General features: G+C 38.7%; 1 protein-coding gene across 1 annotated transcript in view; it reads right to left on the bottom strand.

Annotated features, from left to right (window-relative positions):
• LOC126249050 (probable chitinase 2) overlaps positions 1 to 17639 on the bottom strand; it is a 309806-nt gene that overhangs the window by 58648 nt on the left and 233519 nt on the right. The window contains exon 6 of the mRNA XM_049950678.1: positions 5212 to 5400. Within this exon, the coding sequence (XP_049806635.1) occupies positions 5212 to 5400 (189 nt within the window). The remainder of the gene's footprint in view (positions 1 to 5211; positions 5401 to 17639) is intronic.

Raw genomic sequence — 17639 nt, 5'->3', positions numbered from 1 at the left:
TCACTATCTGAATAATTTCTTTTATCTCATCATACATTTCATCAATCTCTTCTGCATCTGCGGAGCTAGTTGGCATATAAACTTGTACTACTGTGGTAGGCATGGGCTTCATGTCTATCTAGGCCACAATACTGCGTTCACGCACTCCTATTTTTTTATTCATTATTATACCTGGTCCTGCAATACCCCTATTTGATTTTGTATTTATAACCCTGTATTCACCAGACCAGAAGTCTTGTTCCTCCTGCCACTGAACTTCACTAATTCCCACTATATCTAATTTTAACCTATCCATTTCCCTTTTTAAATTTTCTAACCTGCCTGCCCAACTAAGGGATCTGACGTTCCGCTCTCCGATCCGTAGAATGCCAGTTTACTTTCTCCTCATAACCATGTCCTCCTGAGTAGTCCTCACCCGGAGATCCGAATGGGGGACTATTTTACGTCCAGAATATTTTACCCAAGAAGAAGCCATCATCATTTAAGCATACAGTAAAGCTGCATGCCCTCGGGAAAAAATATGGTTGTAGTTTCCCCTTGCTTTCAGCCATACACAGTACCAGCACACAAAGGTCGTTTTGGTTAGCGTTACAAGGCTAGATCAGTCAATCATCCAGACTGTTGCCCCTGCAACTACTGAAAAGTCTGCTGCCCCTCTTCAGGAACCACATGTTTGTCTGGCCTCTCAACAGATACCCCTCCATTGTGGTTGCACCTAGGGTACGGCTATCTGTATCTCTGAGGCACGCAAGCCTCCCCACCAACGGCAAGGTCCATGGTTCATGGGGGATAGAAACTGATAACTCAAGCAATAAAGTAAAAACTATTTGGATTTTTGTAATGAAGGAAACAGGGGAAAATGCAGTTTATAGAGAAAATATTCAAATAAAAAATGATCATTATCTTGTTAGTGATCCAAAATCAGTTGCTGATATATTCAACAAACTTTTTTTTTTGACAGTAACAAAAAAATAAGATTACTAGGCTCCATAAATGAAGCCACAAATTTTCTACATGTCAATGTACCTAGCATAGTAGAACAAAACCAAGTAATAACAATCACTATATAGGAAACTGATAGTTGTTAAGTCTTTGAATAGTAAAAACTCTACTGGAATGACAATATATCTAGTAAATTATTAAAATATTGCAGCAGCCATATAAGTAAAATCATTTGCCATATTTTCACTGTATCACTTCCACAAGGAATATTTCCTGAAATGTTTCAGTATGTAATTGTAAAACCACTGTATAAAAAGAAACATAATACAGATACTGCTAACTATCAGCCAGTCTCACTTTTGACAAGTTTTTCCAAGTTTTAGAGAAACTAACGCATGCCAGGATTGCTAAGCACCTTAATGAAAATGTCAGTTTGGATTTCAGAAGGGTTATCAACACGTAGAAGCATTTGCATTTGCTGCTAATGTTTTGGAGTCCATCAACAAAAAACAGAAGGTGGTTGAAATATTTTGTGACCTGTGAAAAGTATTTGACTGTGTCCGTCACGAAGTACTTTAACACAAACTACATGCCTAGGTATAAGTGATGCACCAGGGAAGTGGCTCAATTCATACCTTCCAAACAGAAAACTGAAAGTTGTATTGGTTTGTCAAGAAGGTGCTCAAAATTGTGAAAAGGTGAGTGCTTCTGGGCTTAGTTCTGGGCCCCCTACTTGTTTACATGTTTATTAATGATTTACCTCTTTGGGCACAATATTGTAAATTCATTATTTTTGCTGATGACACTATGCTACTTATTGATAATCAAAAGAAAAACTTGAGGTGTCAGCTAGTAAGGTTTGTAGGGATATTGTGAGTTGGTTTATCATTTATGTTATGTAAATGATATTTCAGTTAATTTCAGTAAAAAAATGACAATTATTGAACTATATGAAGGAAAAAATGCAAATTAGTTACTAACTACAGTGTGCACACACTTTATTCAACATGTAAACATTACTACAAATATTGAGATTTAGGTTATGACATGTTCGACGTGCCTGCCATCATTGGTGATGGTGTGGGGCAGATGAATAGCGAAATTCTGTATGACCCACTGAAGTGTCGGAATATTGATACTGTTGGGTATCCTGAATGGCTATTTTCAGCTCAGCAATGGTTTTAGGGTTATTGCTATACACCTAGTCCTTAACATAGCAACACAAAAAGGAGTCGCATGTGTTCATATCCAGAGAATAAGGTCACCAATTGAGGTCTATGCCAGTGGCCTCTGGGTGTGCTCCTGCAGGACATCAGACACTCTCCTACTTTGATGGGGTCAAGCCCCATCTTGCATGAACCACATCTTGTTGAAATAAGGGTTACTTATGATAATGGGGATGAAATTATCTTCCAAAACCTTCATGAACCATTCAGTAGTCACTGGGCCATCAAGGAATATTGCACTGAGTATTCTGTGACTGGACATAGCACACCACAAATACACCCATTGAGGGTGCAGAGGCGACTCAATCGTGAAATGTGTATTCTCAGTCCCCCCAAATATGCCAGTTTTGCTTATTAATGAGCCCATCCAAATGAAAGTGGGCTTAGTTGCTAAACCAAACCATACATACCATACTAATTCCCATCATGACCCACGGCCAACTGTGCAGTTTGAACATCCTAATGCAAACTGTTCAGAAGTTATGATGATTTTATTTCATATAGTTCAATAATTTTCACTCAGTATATTCAGTTTCACACAACTTCTAAAGATGAAGCAACATCCAAAAAAACTGGGTTAGCAGCAGACAGCTAGGGTGAATACTTCACAGTACCTGGGCTTACATACTGACAGCAAACTTAACTGCTCAAACTACAATTATGGATCTATTTTCTGAATCTTATGCTTTATGACTTATTTTCTCTTATAGTAGTATAGAAGCTGTTAAATCAGCTTATTATGGTCATTTTAATGCCATTATTGCATGTGGCACCATATTTGGGGAAAATCAATCACAAGCTAGAAAAGATAAGAGTCATAAGAAACATGAGTGGAGTCCCCCATAGAGCCATATGCAGAAATCTTTTTAAGGAACTTAAAATCCGCCTGTCCATTGCACAGTATATATTCTTGCTGATCTGTTTCATAAAGAAAAAAGTCCCTTTCTAAACCTAATAGTGTATATCACAGACATGATGCTAAAGGAAAGGTGATACTGACTATGAACATGCAAACCTGAGTATGGTACAAAAGGGGGTCCATTTTAATGGCTATATGGTTCTCAATACACCCCCACCCCTACCCCACCCTTATCCCTTCACAAAATAAGTAATTTTATTTAATATTTATTTAGCTGTAAATTTTTTTTTCTGTAATAGTACCTGAGCAGTAGATTCTTTAACATAAAGCTGATTAGTACCATTTACATAATGCCATAGAATGTAACCACAACAGATTTGTAAAAGAAGTTTGTTCAATTTCCTGTAATATACTCACAACATTGATCACCTGAACATGAAATAAATAAATGTATATGTTTGGTCTACAAACTGTTGTGCCATCCCTGAAGAGAATAAAAAGCAATGAAAGTTCATTTCCTTAGGATCTAATAATAAAGTGTATCCTCCACAGTACTACAGCAAGCACTTTAGAAAGAGTTGTCTGTTGAATATTTTCTTTACATCTTATTCATTTGATAAAGTATCAATCTTCAAATGAGTTGGTGATTACATTGGTTACAACAGCTGCAGTCAGTAACTTGCACCCACCTCTATGGTGTATGATTCAATTGTACACTGGAAGTTACACTGGCCACATAGCAGGGATGGTTGCTGTGCAACACTGGTCATTAGGATACTCCCACTCAATACAAGTTTCCCTGACTTCACATGGGAACCTGTTCTCAAAGGTATCCTCTCATCTGGTCATATTCTAAGATTCAACTGACATTGACCTATTATTTGACCCTCTGTTTTCCTATACTGATATTATTATTTCATTTCTTTATTTTTCCATTCTATTTTCTTTCCCTCAATATCCATCCCAATTTAATACTTTTACAAATAGAATTTACCCCTCTATACGTCAGATTAGCATTGAGTGAAGAACTGAGTTCTAAACATATTGTGTTACTGTAGGAAGCTGTTATGAAGCAGCAGTTTTTCTTTCATGGTTTAATGTCACATCACTGACAATACTGCTTCAAATTCAAAATTTATCTGCAGTGTCCTGGTTTAACTTAAAGTAAGATGAGGTTTCCAATGCTGAGAATGAGCCCAATAATAGTCCAAGGATTTAATAATACAGGGTGATTCAAAAAGAATACCACAACTTTAGGAATTTAAAACTCTGCAACGACAAAAGGCAGAGCTAAGCACTATCTGTCGGCAAATTAAGGGAGCTATAAAGTTTCATTTAGTTGTACATTTGTTCGCTTGAGGCGCTGTTGACTAGGCGTCAGCGTCAGTTGATGCTAAGATGGCGACCGCTCAACAGAAAGCTTTTTGTGTTATTGAGTACGGCAGAAGTGAATCGACAACAGTTGTTCAGCATGCATTTCGAATGAAGTATGGTGTTAAACCTCCTGATAGGTGGTGTATTAAACGTTGGTATAAATAGTTTACAGAGAATGGGTGTTTGTGCAAAGGGAAAAGTTCTGGACGGCCGAGAACGAGTGATGAAAATGTAGCACACATCCAGCAAGCATTTGTTCGCAGCCCAGGAAAATTGACTCGCAGAGCTAGCAGAGAGCTGCAAATTCCACAATCAACTGTATCTGTCCGTAACTACCTTAACGTCAACTACCCGAGGCGATGGATCGGCCGCCAGGCAGCCCGTGACAGAGCACTTCATCACTGGCCTCCAAGAAGCCCTGATCTTACCCCCTGCGATTTTTTCTTATGGGGGTATGTTAAGGATATGGTGTTTCGGCCACCTCTCCCAGCCACCATTGATGATTTGAAACGAGAAATAACAGCAGCTATCCAAACTGTTACGCCTGATATGCTACAGAGAGTGTGGAACGAGTTGGAGTATCGGGTTGATATTGCTCGAGTGTCTGGAGGGGGCCATATTGAACATCTCTGAACTTGTCTTTGAGTGAAAAAAAACCTTTTTAAATACTCTTTGTAATGATGTATAACAGAAGGTTATATTATGTTTCTTTCATTAAATACACATTTTTAAAGTTGTGGTATTCTTTTTGAATCACCCTGTATATTTTATCCACATTATTAATATGCAGTAAACTTTTAAAATTATTACCTCATTATAGCCCATGTATCCATCTTCTTTAGTATATGGTCCCTGAAAGCTTTTCTCCTCTGCAGGAGCACCGAGACCTCCCACATTAGCATTTGCATCAGACATAAAAGTACGTCCATACAATGGCACACCCATCAACAGTTTCTTTGCTGGAGCTCCAAGCTTTAAGTAATATCGAATACTGTTGTCCTGCAAAACAAGAAAACAAAATGTGAGAGATGGTGTCTTAATGATAAACTAATATAGAGTCGAACTGACAATTATGTTGCAGAACAATTAGCGGTCTCGAAGAACATAAAACTAATGTGCAGTTTTTATAGTTGTCATATAATATACCAGTTTTACAGAGTTTTCACCATGCATTACAAGTTTCTAGTGAAGTATACCAATAAATGTACAAATAATAAAAACCAAACACAATGCACGGTAGTGCTCTTCCAGTGTTTGTCTTGGTTACAGTGCATCTATTTTGTACCTTTTTCATACAGAGATTTTTCCCATGGGATTGACAATGGAATAACAGCTAAAGTATGAAACTGATAATGGATGGAGTAAAGGTAATTATTCACCATATAGTTAAGGTGTTGAGCTGTAGATATGCATATGACCAAGACAATATGTAGCTAAGATTTCAGACAAAGTGCTTCCTGCAGGGTTGGAAAGAGAAAGCACCACATGTTTTTATTCAGGCACTATGGTCGTATTGGGATGAGGGTTTGTGGTGGGTGGAGCAGGTTACAACAACAATGAGGGGAGTGAGTTGTCATGAGGAGGAGATGCAGGAAGGGAATGGAATAAACTGGAATGGCATTGGTGATTTCATTGTGGTTGAGGCAGAGAAGACATGTATGCTACATATAAAATCACCTCCATGTACTGGTACTGATGGATCACAGAGTACTTGATGGCCACTGTGTCTTGCTCATACAAGAGTCTCATTCAGATGTGGTACGGAGTCAGCACACCACTCTCCTGCTCTATTATCAGCTTCCCAGACCTTGCAGCTACTATTTCTCACCCAAGTAGCTCCTCAACTGTCATCTTGAGGCTTTGAAGGTGTATGAGTGGTGCATATGAAAATAAGAAATTTAGGAATGGAAGAAGATAAGATAAAACAGAAGAAGAATGAGATCACAAAGGGGGACAGGGAACGAGGAATTAGTGGAGAGTAAGGCTAGATGGATTGCACCACTTATGATGGGTGTTGTAGGAACTATTCCCATGTATGCAGTTAAGACAAACTGGTTCTGAGAGAGTGGGGATCCACATGGTATATGTTTTGAAGCAGTAATTGAAGGTCAGTATGTTGTGATTAATGGCATTCTCTGCTGATAGCAGTCACTTTGCACTTTGTCATATTTTGGTGGAGGCCATTCATTTGATTGGACAGCTGGTTAGCGGTTATGTTCAAGTAAAAGATTGTGCTGTAGATGTAGCAGAATTAACACATAATCAGATCTTTCACAGGAATATCACCCACGTGGAAAGGAGTTCAGAGGGGGCACAGTTAAAGGACGGCCCAACAGACTTCGTAGATCCTGTGGGTGGTAGAGAAGCACTTGGCATTTGGGAGAGGTGGGATGAGTTTAAGAAACAATATTCCTCATTTTAGAGCACTATGAAAAGTTGTGGAAGACCTGGTAGAGGATGTGTTTAAGCTGTTCTATTTATGGACAATAAGAGGGGAGGAGGTTACTTTTCAGCTGATTAGTGAGAGTTGTTGCAGGCTATGTCGATATGGCAAAGGAGATATCTTTGTGGTCTACATTTGAGAGGTAGTACCTGTTTGGGAACGCCACAATAAGACCTTAAACAAATTGAGCAAGGGATTGTTTGTCACTGCAGATGTGCTGAACACAGGTGGTTAGATTGTATGGGAGATATTTTTTAGTTTGCCAGGGATGACAGCTATTGAAGTGGGGATTGTAAAACCAGTCACCCGGCTGAAACTCAGGTACTCTCTTTGTTCATGAAATCTAAAATAAAAGATGCAGAATGAGAATCAGGTCAGTCACCAGTTCCCCCCTCCTTAAGTTTTAAAAGGCTTTTTGACTCACACAGAAAGGCACCCATAGTTATCGCTGACTTTTGAACTGGACCAGTTTCTTTAAGTTTCAGAACATAAGAAAAAGACATTTTTGACACACTATACTCTACTGGAAGTGGAAGGAGGGAAGGAGTGTACAGAATATAAGGAAAGGAGTAGACAGCCTGCTAATTACATATTAGAGGCGAATGAGATGTTTTGTAGGCCTAGACTCTTACACAATGAAACCAGCTGTGATTGTTAAGTTGTTGATGGATTTCTTCAGTATTTTGGAGGAAAGGCCAAATATGGTAGATTACATAGTTTTCAAACAGTTAGAAAACAGCTACTTGATGAAGATGTTGCCATTGAAGAGTATAGTACTCTTATGTTGTATGAAGTCATCAATGAAGACGATACTGAAAGTGATTATGGGGATGATCCAGTGATATAGCTAGGAAGTGAGCTGACTGTGGAAAGTGGTCCCGCATTACATGGCAGTGACAAGAGTTATCAATCACCACCAAAGAACAATAGAACAAAATTTCCTGAATGTTACTGGGCCGATGCTTACAAAATGTGGACAAAGCAGCCAAGAGAAAATGATACTCCACCATGGTGTCCTCACGAAGCAGCCCTAGACATGTCTCCTAGAGTCAAATTTGCTGCTGTAATGGCACAAAAAAGACAAATAAAAAACAAAACAGTTTTGAAAAACTTCAAAAAGATTCCGAAACAACATGGCAGAAAGATGAAGGTGCTACAAGAAAGAATAAACAATGAACAGTTCATTACAATGTGAAAACAACATGGATATTTACACAACCAAATACAACAGATCTGGGTGATGTTCTTTAAAACACAAAATGATCCAAACAACACCTTAACACTCAAAGCTTCCAAAACATGCCTGCAGTGGTTCAACGGGGGGAAAAAAACAGGATACTTTCTCTGATAGGTTTGTTGGTGATGCCACTGATATACAAAAGAAAGCCACTGAGTTTGTTATGGAACTAACACATTTTATTGAAGAGATTAATTTCACACCACAGAAGACAATTAATGCATATCAGTCAAGAACTGTTATGTTCTGGGAGACCTCTTAGTGGTGTGGGTTCAGTTGCAACAATCATCCATTCACACATTTTTATTTTATTTATTTTATTTTTTTTATACATTCAGGATAAAACCTTATGGTTTCATACTTTCAAAGTTTCACACTTTTAATATTTTAAAACACTAATTCAGTTTTAGCAGCCTTATTCCCAATTTTATAATTAGCTGTTTTATACCCTTTTACAGTTTTACACATCCCTCGGTCCACACTTTTAGTATTTTAACAGAAGACTTTTTACACAACTGACTTTTTGCAGTTTTAGTAAAAGACCCTCTCATGTTAAACCCATAGCATCACAGCCACTACCTGACCCTTCTTACCTCCCTCACCGTCTTTCTTTGCCCTCGATCCTCCTAGCTGCATTTTATAGTTTTACTATTTTCTGCCATTTACATTTTACACAACCATTGTCCTACACTACTAATATTTAAACAAGCATTTTTACATAATTATGCTTTCTGTAACTTTAGCAGGCTCAGTCTTGGTAAACTCGTGATATCCCCACCACTCCCCCTCCCAGTATCCTTATACTCCACCAGTCATCCTCACTCCATTTTCCCCTTCCCCCTACCCTCTTTTTTCCCTTCTCCTACTCCCCTCTCTCCTACCTTCAACACATACCTATTTAAAACACTGACTGCAGTTGCAAAAGACTGTACTCTGATCTGAGGTTCTGAATAGACAAGACAGGTCACTGACATAAACACGTAGATAAATTCTGCATTTATATACAATTATTTTTTGTACTTATTGTAAAATATTAGATGGCACATATTTACTTTTACTTTGTTTTGGATCTAAAGAGGATCTAGAGTGATTGAAACATGTCATTTAATTAAAAAATATGTGCAGCTGAGACTGAACAATAAATGAGAATTATTTTAAATATAAATACACATGCTGATTCTTTCGAGATAAATATGTTGGCTATAGTGAATGTGGATCATTTCATTTAATTCTGCTATTATTCTACCAACACGCCCCACAAATAATTTTTCCTTCAATCATTATATTCACTCCAAACACTATGTTAATACATTCCCATGACAGTCTAGGGGCATTCATTATATAGTACCATGCTTAATGAGACATGCATTCATGTCAGTTACTCTTCTTGAGATGTGATTATTTTTGTTGTAGTTCACAATCGTGTGTCCACAATTCAATTTCTTCATTATGTTTAACAAACTAATCACGTGTTTGAACTATTCTGTGCATCAACCTGCATATACCATGAATCCCTGCACTACTAAGAGAATAGCTATTATCTGTTTTCTGTTAAGACATTTCAAATAAGTTCACAGATTTATTACACACCAATATCAATCCAAAAATTTGTTTCACAATCATGACTGCTCAAAATCATTTAAGCTGTACTGGCAATTCTGTGTTCCATTTCAGGTGACAGTCACACTTGATATGAATGAGCTATATGTTTTCTTTCTGTTCACCATTTCATTTTAATTGTCCCATGCAGTTTCCATTTTTTTTTTTCTAATTCTATGGCTAGAAACTGGTACACTAATGTTTAATTACTTCTTTTAGCTATCTGCCCTCTCGTTGTCTCATTGGAGGTGACAATAAAGCCTGACATGAATGACCTTCGCAGTTTTTGCTGACAATATCATTTGAATCCATCATTGCAGTTGCACATTTTTCAAACTCTGCTGATGGAAATTGGCTAAGAGATGCTTGATTGTATCTTGCAGCTAGCTGTATAACTAACTCTAACATTCAAACCACACACTACATCAATAACATATTCAGCTGATTATCAAAACTTAGTTTGTGCTGTATTTTAAATACAGTACTATTCACAAAGTATCAAATCAATGGTGAATCTTATAACATATATCTAATCTGAATTAGATATTACAACTATTATTGGCAGTAGTATTATGAGTAATTCTCATTGTCCAGCTTTAAATTGAAAATTATTTAAATTGAAAATTGTTTAAATTGAAAATTATATCAGTTATTTTCACATTTTATATGAGAGTTTACATAATTAAGATTTCACATTTAAGGCTTCCATTTACACTAGGGATGTTGATAACATATTGATGTTTACTATAAAAAATGTCAATATATATCAAAGATATTTCACCTCCCCCCCCCTCTGATGTGCTGATATTTTTATTTTATATTATACTTTTTTCACAATTTTTGGACAATATTTGAAGTTGTTCTTTAGAAATTGTAGTAGGACATAATTTTACTTCCACTGTGAGAAGGAATCTTACTGCTTTTTTAGCTTTCATCATATTCAATCTTTCCCTTTGTCTGTGTGAAGCAAGTATATGGGGCACAAAAGAACTCCAATTGCACTGGGGGATGACGGTGTGAATGGAATAAGAAGATTTCCAGTGTGAAGAAACACCACACGAGCTGCATTAAAAAACAATTTTTAAAGGCACTAGTGTGCTATTTCTTCGCACCAATGTTCTTCAAAAACGGTTGTTGAAAATGATGAACAAATTTATAAATTACAAGATTGGTCACTCCGTTGGGTGGAGATGTGTGAGAGGAAATTGCTGATATATTCGGCGCTTGTCACTACCAAAGCAAACTGCCACATTTAGCTTCACCATGAAATTTTGGCACTACAACTACTAGGTTGCTGACATTTGCAGGGGGGGGGAGTCAACATGAAGATTAACGGGCAAATCTGATATGTGACAAAACCGAACAATCAACCCATCAGAGTCCTTTTATTGTGCCACTTACATGCAGTTATATTTGTTACCAAAGTGGTTATTGCCACGCATGAACATGCATCATTTTCCTTTAAGTTCTTGTTCTAAGAGGGGTAGGCAGTCTACTAGCTTTTCGATTTACAAATTATCTAACAATAAATCACAACCTAAATATACAGCCCTTAAACTGGCAGTATATTTACAATATGCAGCCAATATTTTTATAGGCACATAAACCTATATTTCCTCTGCAAATATATTGATACTTTTCCTTGATATATCAAGAGCCTATAATAATATTATTTTTAATATCGATATATCGGATTCCCGATATTTTTAAAAATATCAGCAGTCCTAATACATACTATAAAAGTAAATTATGTATGTATGTTCCACATTGCCTGCTAAATCACTGGATGGATTTCAACCAGACTTGGTATACACATCACTTACTGTCTGGAAGTCTCCACTGTAGGAAGTAAGAATCACTGACGCCCCCACAAAATGATGAAAGACAAAAAGTTTATCACTTATACATTTTCACTGTTCATGCAATAAAACTGCAACATCAAGTATGACCTTTTAATTTATTACTTTTTAATACTAACTAATAGCAGCACATTTCACAAACAGTATGCACATATACCACTGGATGTACAAGGGTTGACTTAAAAGTAATGCCTCCACCTTCACAACTCTTCAGCAGTTGGCAGCATTGGTATGTGGCACATACTGCCTTGTTCTGTAGCCTCTTTTCTACAGCTCCAGTTGGCGGGAAGCCTTAGCATTGAATGGTTGTGTAATTACAGTGGGAAGTATGGAACCCTGTGCAGATGGTTGGTCAGTGTGATTTAAGCAATGTGCAGTCTTGGAATTCTTGACAGCAGAAGGTGTCACCCCAAAGGAGAGTCATCAGAGAATGAAAGCAGTTTATGGTGATTGTGCTGATGTGAGTACTTTGCATTGTATGCTGAATAAGTTTAAAGATGTTGAGGCGGGAACATCTGACCTGCATGACAAACAAAGAGGTGGACGTCCTGTGACAGCAACCACCGAGTTTCACAAACAATATGCTGACAGACTGATTCAGGATGACAATTGTATCACTCAGAGAGAAACTGCAAGCTCAATCGGCATTTCACAAGAATGTGTGGGTCACATTATTGCTTTGCTTGGCCGTCGGAAGATCTGTGCACGATGGGTACCCTGGATTCTAACCCCTGAAATCAAAGCACACAGACTTGAAATTTGCCATGAACTCCTCTTACATTATGAGAAAGGAGGTGACGCCTTTCTCCATTCAAGTGTGACAGGAGACGAAGCGTGGGTACACCATTACCACCCGGAGATGAAACGTCGTTCTATGGAATATCGACACAAAGACTCGCCCCAGAAAAAGAAATTCAAGATGCAGCCCTCAGCTGGAAAAATGATGGCCACAGTGTTCTGGGATGTGGGTGGTGTTATCCATGTTGATTTCCTCGATCATGGAACAACAATAAATTCAAGAGTGCTACATCACAATTCTGCAAACTCTGAAACGACAGATAACAAGGGTCCAAAAGGAAAAGGGAAATGTTTTCCTGCATCATTACAATGCCAAATCACACACTTCACATGCCACCATAGCAGAACTTCAGAGACTGAATCTCACCACCATACAACATCTTCCATACTGTCCAGATTTAACACTGTCTTACTTCCATCTGTTCCCGATAATGAAAGACGATCTGCGGGGACACATTATGCTTATGATGGAGATGCTGAGAGAACTGTGAGACTGTGGTTGTGGAAACAGAGTCTCAACTTCTTCTGTGACAGCTTCAGAAAACTTGTTCATCGTTGGCAGAATATATCCAATTGGCTGATGGTTATGTGGAAAAGTGAATTTTGGTAATTAAAGATCACATTCTAAGGATTATTTTTGCATTTGATTTATTATAATATTCCCATCCAAACCCAATTAATGAATATGGAGGCATTACTTTTCATTCAGCCCTCGTACCTGCAAAATTGTATCACAGTGAGACCATAGTTCAGGAGATATGATATTACAAATATTGAGCTGCCTGAAAACTGCAGGGCTAGAGATACAGGTGAAATATATGTACACATGTGCACGAAATAACCTAAATGTATATATAATGCATGTGACATGTGTATGTGGGCAATACTGTGGGTAAAAAGCTCCTACTAAACCTTTGGATTGACTTTCAACCAAACTTGATGCACATATCATTTACCATCTGAAAAGAAACATTGTGGGGTTAAGAACCATCAACCTCCAATTGGGGTAGGGGTGATAATATGGAGAGAGAAGGGGGAAGGAGGAGATGGACAGAGAGAGAGTCTACATCTACATCTACATCTACATCCATACTCCGCAAGCCACTGACGGTGTGTGACGGAGGGTACCTTGAGTACCTCTATTGGTTATCCTTTCCATTCCAGTCTCGTATTGTTCATGGAAATAAGGATTGTCGGTATGCCTCTGTGTGGGCACTAATCTTCCTGATTTTATCCTCATGGCCTCTTTGCGAGATATACGTAGGAGGGAGCAATATACTGCTTGACTCCTCGGTGAAGGTATGTTCTTGAAACATCAACAAAAGCACGTACCGAGCTAATGAGTGTCTCTCCTGCAGAGTATTCCACTGGAGTTTATCTATCATCCCCGTAATGCTTTTGCGATTACTAAATGATCCTGTAACAAAGCGTGCTGCTCTCTGTTGGATCTTCTTTATCTCTTCAATCAACCCTATCTGGTACGGATCCCACACTGCTGAGCAGTATTCAAGCAGTGGGCAAATAAGCGTACTGTAACCTACTTCCTTTGTTTTCGGATTGCATTTCCTTAGGATTCTTCCAATGAATCTCAGTCTGGTATCTGCTTTACCGACAATCAACTTTATATGATCATTCCATTTTAAATGACTCCTAATGCGTACTCCCAGATGTTGTTGTTGTTGTTGTGGTCTTCAGTCCTGAGACTGGTTTGATGCAGCTCTCCATGCTACTCTATCCTGTGCAAGCTTCTTCATCTCCCAGTACCTACTGCAACCTACATCCTTCTGAATCTGCTTAGTGTATTGATCTCTTGGTCTCCCTCTACGATTTTTACCCTCCACGCTGCCCTCCAATGCTAAATTTGTGATCCCTTGATGCCTCAAAACATGTCCTACCAACCGATCCCTTCTTTTAGTCAAGTTGTGCCACAAACTTCTCTTCTCCCCAATCCTATTCAATACCTCCTCATTAGTTACGTGATCTACCCACCTTATCTTCAGCATTCTTCTGTAGCACCACATTTCAAAAGCTTCTATTCTCTTCTTGTCCAAACTAGTTATCATCCATGTCTCACTTCCATACATGGCTACACTCCATACAAATACTTTCAGAAACGACTTCCTGACACCTAAATCTATACTCGATGTTAACAAATTTCTCTTCTTGAGAAACGCTTTCCTTGCCATTGCCAGTCTACATTTTATATCCTCTCGACTTCGACCATCATCGGTTATTTTACTCCCTAAATAGCAAAACTCCTTTACTACTTTAAGTGTCTCATTTCCTAATCTAATTCCCTCAGCATCACCCGACTTAATTTGACTACATTCCATTATCCTCGTTTTGCTTTTGTTGATGTTCATCTTATATCCTCCTTTCAAGACATTGTCCATTCCGTTCAACTGCTCTTCCAAGTCCTTTGCTGTCTCTGACAGAATTACAATGTCATCGGCGAACCTCAAAGTTTTTACTTCTTCTCCATGAATTTTAATACCTACTCCGAACTTTTCTTTTGTTTCCTTTACTGCTTGCTCAATATACAGATTGAATAACATCGGGGAGAGGCTACAACCCTGTCTCACTCCTTTCCCAACCACTGCTTCCCTTTCATGCCCCTCGACTCTTATAACTGCCATCTGGTTTCCGTACAAATTGTAATAGCCTTTCGCTCCCTGTATTTTACCCCTGCCACCTTCAGATTTTGAAAGAGAGTATTCCAGTCAACATTGTCAAAAGCTTTCTCTAAGTCTACAAATGCTAGAAACGTAGGTTTGCCTTTTCTTAATCTTTCTTCTAAGATAAGTCGTAAGGTCAGTATTGCCTCACGTGTTCCAACATTTCTACGGAATCCAAACTGATCTTCCCCGAGGTCGGCTTCTACCAGTTTTTCCATTCGTCTGTAAAGAATTCGCGTAAGTATTTTGCAGCTGTGACTTATTAAACTGATAGTTCGGTAATTTTCACATCTGTCAACACCTGCTTTCTTTGGGATTGGAATTATTATATTCTTCTTGAAGTCTGAGGGTATTTCACCTGTCTCATACATCGTGCTCACTAGATGGTGGAGTTTTGTCATGACTGGCTCTCCCGAGGCCATCAGTAGTTCTAGTGGAATGTTGTCTACTCCCGGGGCCTTGTTTCGACTCAGGTCTTTCAGTGCTCTGTCAAACTCTTCACGCAGTATCTTATCTCCCATTTCGTCTTCATCTACATCCTCTTCCATTTCCATAATATTGTCCTCGAGTACATCTCCCTTGTATAAACCCTCTATATACTCCTTCCACCTTTCTGCCTTCCCTTCTTTGCTTAGAACTGGGTTTCCATCTGAGCTCTTGATATTCATACAAGTGGCTCTCTTTTCTCCAAAGGTCTCTTTAATTTTCCTGTAGGCAGTATCTATCTTACCCCTAGTGAGACAAGCCTCTACATCCTTACATTTGTCCTCTAGCCATCCCTGCTTAGCCATTTTGCACTTCCTGTCGATTTCATTTTTGAGACGTTTGTATTCCTTTTTGCCTGCTTCATTTACTGCATTTTTATATTTTCTCCTTTCATCAATTAAATTCAATATTTCTTCTGTTACCCAAGGATTTCTATTAGCCCTCGTCTTTTTACCTACTTGATCGTCTGCTGCCTTCACCACTTCATCCCTCAGAGCTACCCATTCTTCTTCTACTGTATTTCTTTCCCCCATTCCTGTCAATTGTCCCCTTATGCTCTCCCTGAAACTCTCTACAACCTCTGGTTCTTTCAGTTTATCCAGGTCCCATCTCCTTAAATTCCCACCTTTTTGTAGTTTCTTCAGTTTCAATCTGCAGTTCATAACCAATAGATTGTGGTCTGAATCCACATCTGCCCCAGGAAATGTCTTACAATTTAAAACCTGGTTCCTAAATCTCTGTCTTACCATTATATAATCTATCTGAAACCTGTCAGTATCTCCTGGCTTCTTCCATGTATACAGCCTCCTTTCATGATTCTTGAACCAAGTGTTAGCTATGATTAAGTTATGCTCTGTGCAAAATTCTACAAGGCGGCTTCCTCTTTCATTCCTTCCCCCCAATCCATATTCACCTACTATGTTTCCTTCTCTCCCTTTTCCTACTGACGAATTCCAGTCACCCATGACTATTAAATTTTCGTCTCCCTTCACTACCTGAATAATTTCTTTTATCTCGTCATACATTTCATCTATTTCTTCATCATCTGCAGAGCTAGTTGGCATATAAACTTGTACTACTGTAGTAGGCATGGGCTTTGTGTCTATCTTGGCCACAATAATGCGTTCACTATGCTGTTTGTAGTAGCTAACCCGCACTCCTATTTTTTTATTCATTATTAAACCTACTCCTGTATTACCCCTATTTGATTTTGTATTTATAACCCTGTAATCACCTGACCAAAAGTCTTGTTCCTCCTGCCACCGAACTTCACTAATTCCCACTATATCTAACTTTAACCTATCCATTTCCCTTTTCAAATTTTCTAACCTACCTGCCCGATTAAGTGATCTGACATTCCACGCTCCGATCCGTAGAACGCCAGTTTTCTTTCTCCTGATAACGACGTCCTCTTGAGTAGTCCCCGCCCGGAGATCCGAATGGGGGACTATTTTACCTCCGGAATATTTTACCCAAGAGGACGCCATCATCATTTAATCATACAGTAGAGCTGCCAGATAATTTATGGAATTAACTGCTTCCAGTTGCTGACCTGCTATATTGTAGCTAAATGATAAGGGATCTTTCTTTCTTTGTATTCACAGCACATTACACTTGTCTACATTGAGATTCAATTGCCATTCCCTGCACCACGCGTCAATTCGCTGCAGATCCTCCTGCATTTCAGTACAATTTTCCATTGTTACAACCTCTCGATATACCACAACATCATCCGCAAAAAGCCTCAGTGAACTTCCGATGTCATCCACAAGGTCATTTATGTATATTGTGAACAGCAACAGTCCTCGACACTCCCCTGCGGAACACCTGAAATCACTCTTACTTCGGAAGACTTCTCTCCATTGAGAATGACATGCTGCGTTCTGTTATCTAGGAACTCTTCTATCCAATCACACAATTGGTCTGATAGTCCATAAGCTCTTACTTTGTTCATTAAACGACTGTGGGGAACTGTATTGAATGCCTTGCGGAAGTCAAGAAACACGGCATCTACCTGGGAACCTGTGTCTATGGCCCTCTGAGTCTCGTGGATGAATAGCGCGAGCTGGGTTCCACACGATCTTCTTTTTCAAAACCCATGCTGATTCCTACGAAGTAGATTTCTAGTCTCCAGAAAAGTC

Source organism: Schistocerca nitens, chromosome 3 (assembly GCF_023898315.1).
Source record: "Schistocerca nitens isolate TAMUIC-IGC-003100 chromosome 3, iqSchNite1.1, whole genome shotgun sequence".
Taxonomy (NCBI): Eukaryota; Metazoa; Arthropoda; class Insecta; order Orthoptera; family Acrididae; genus Schistocerca; species Schistocerca nitens.
Note: the sequence above shows the minus strand (reverse complement) of the source record. Positions and strands in the feature narration are given on the sequence as shown.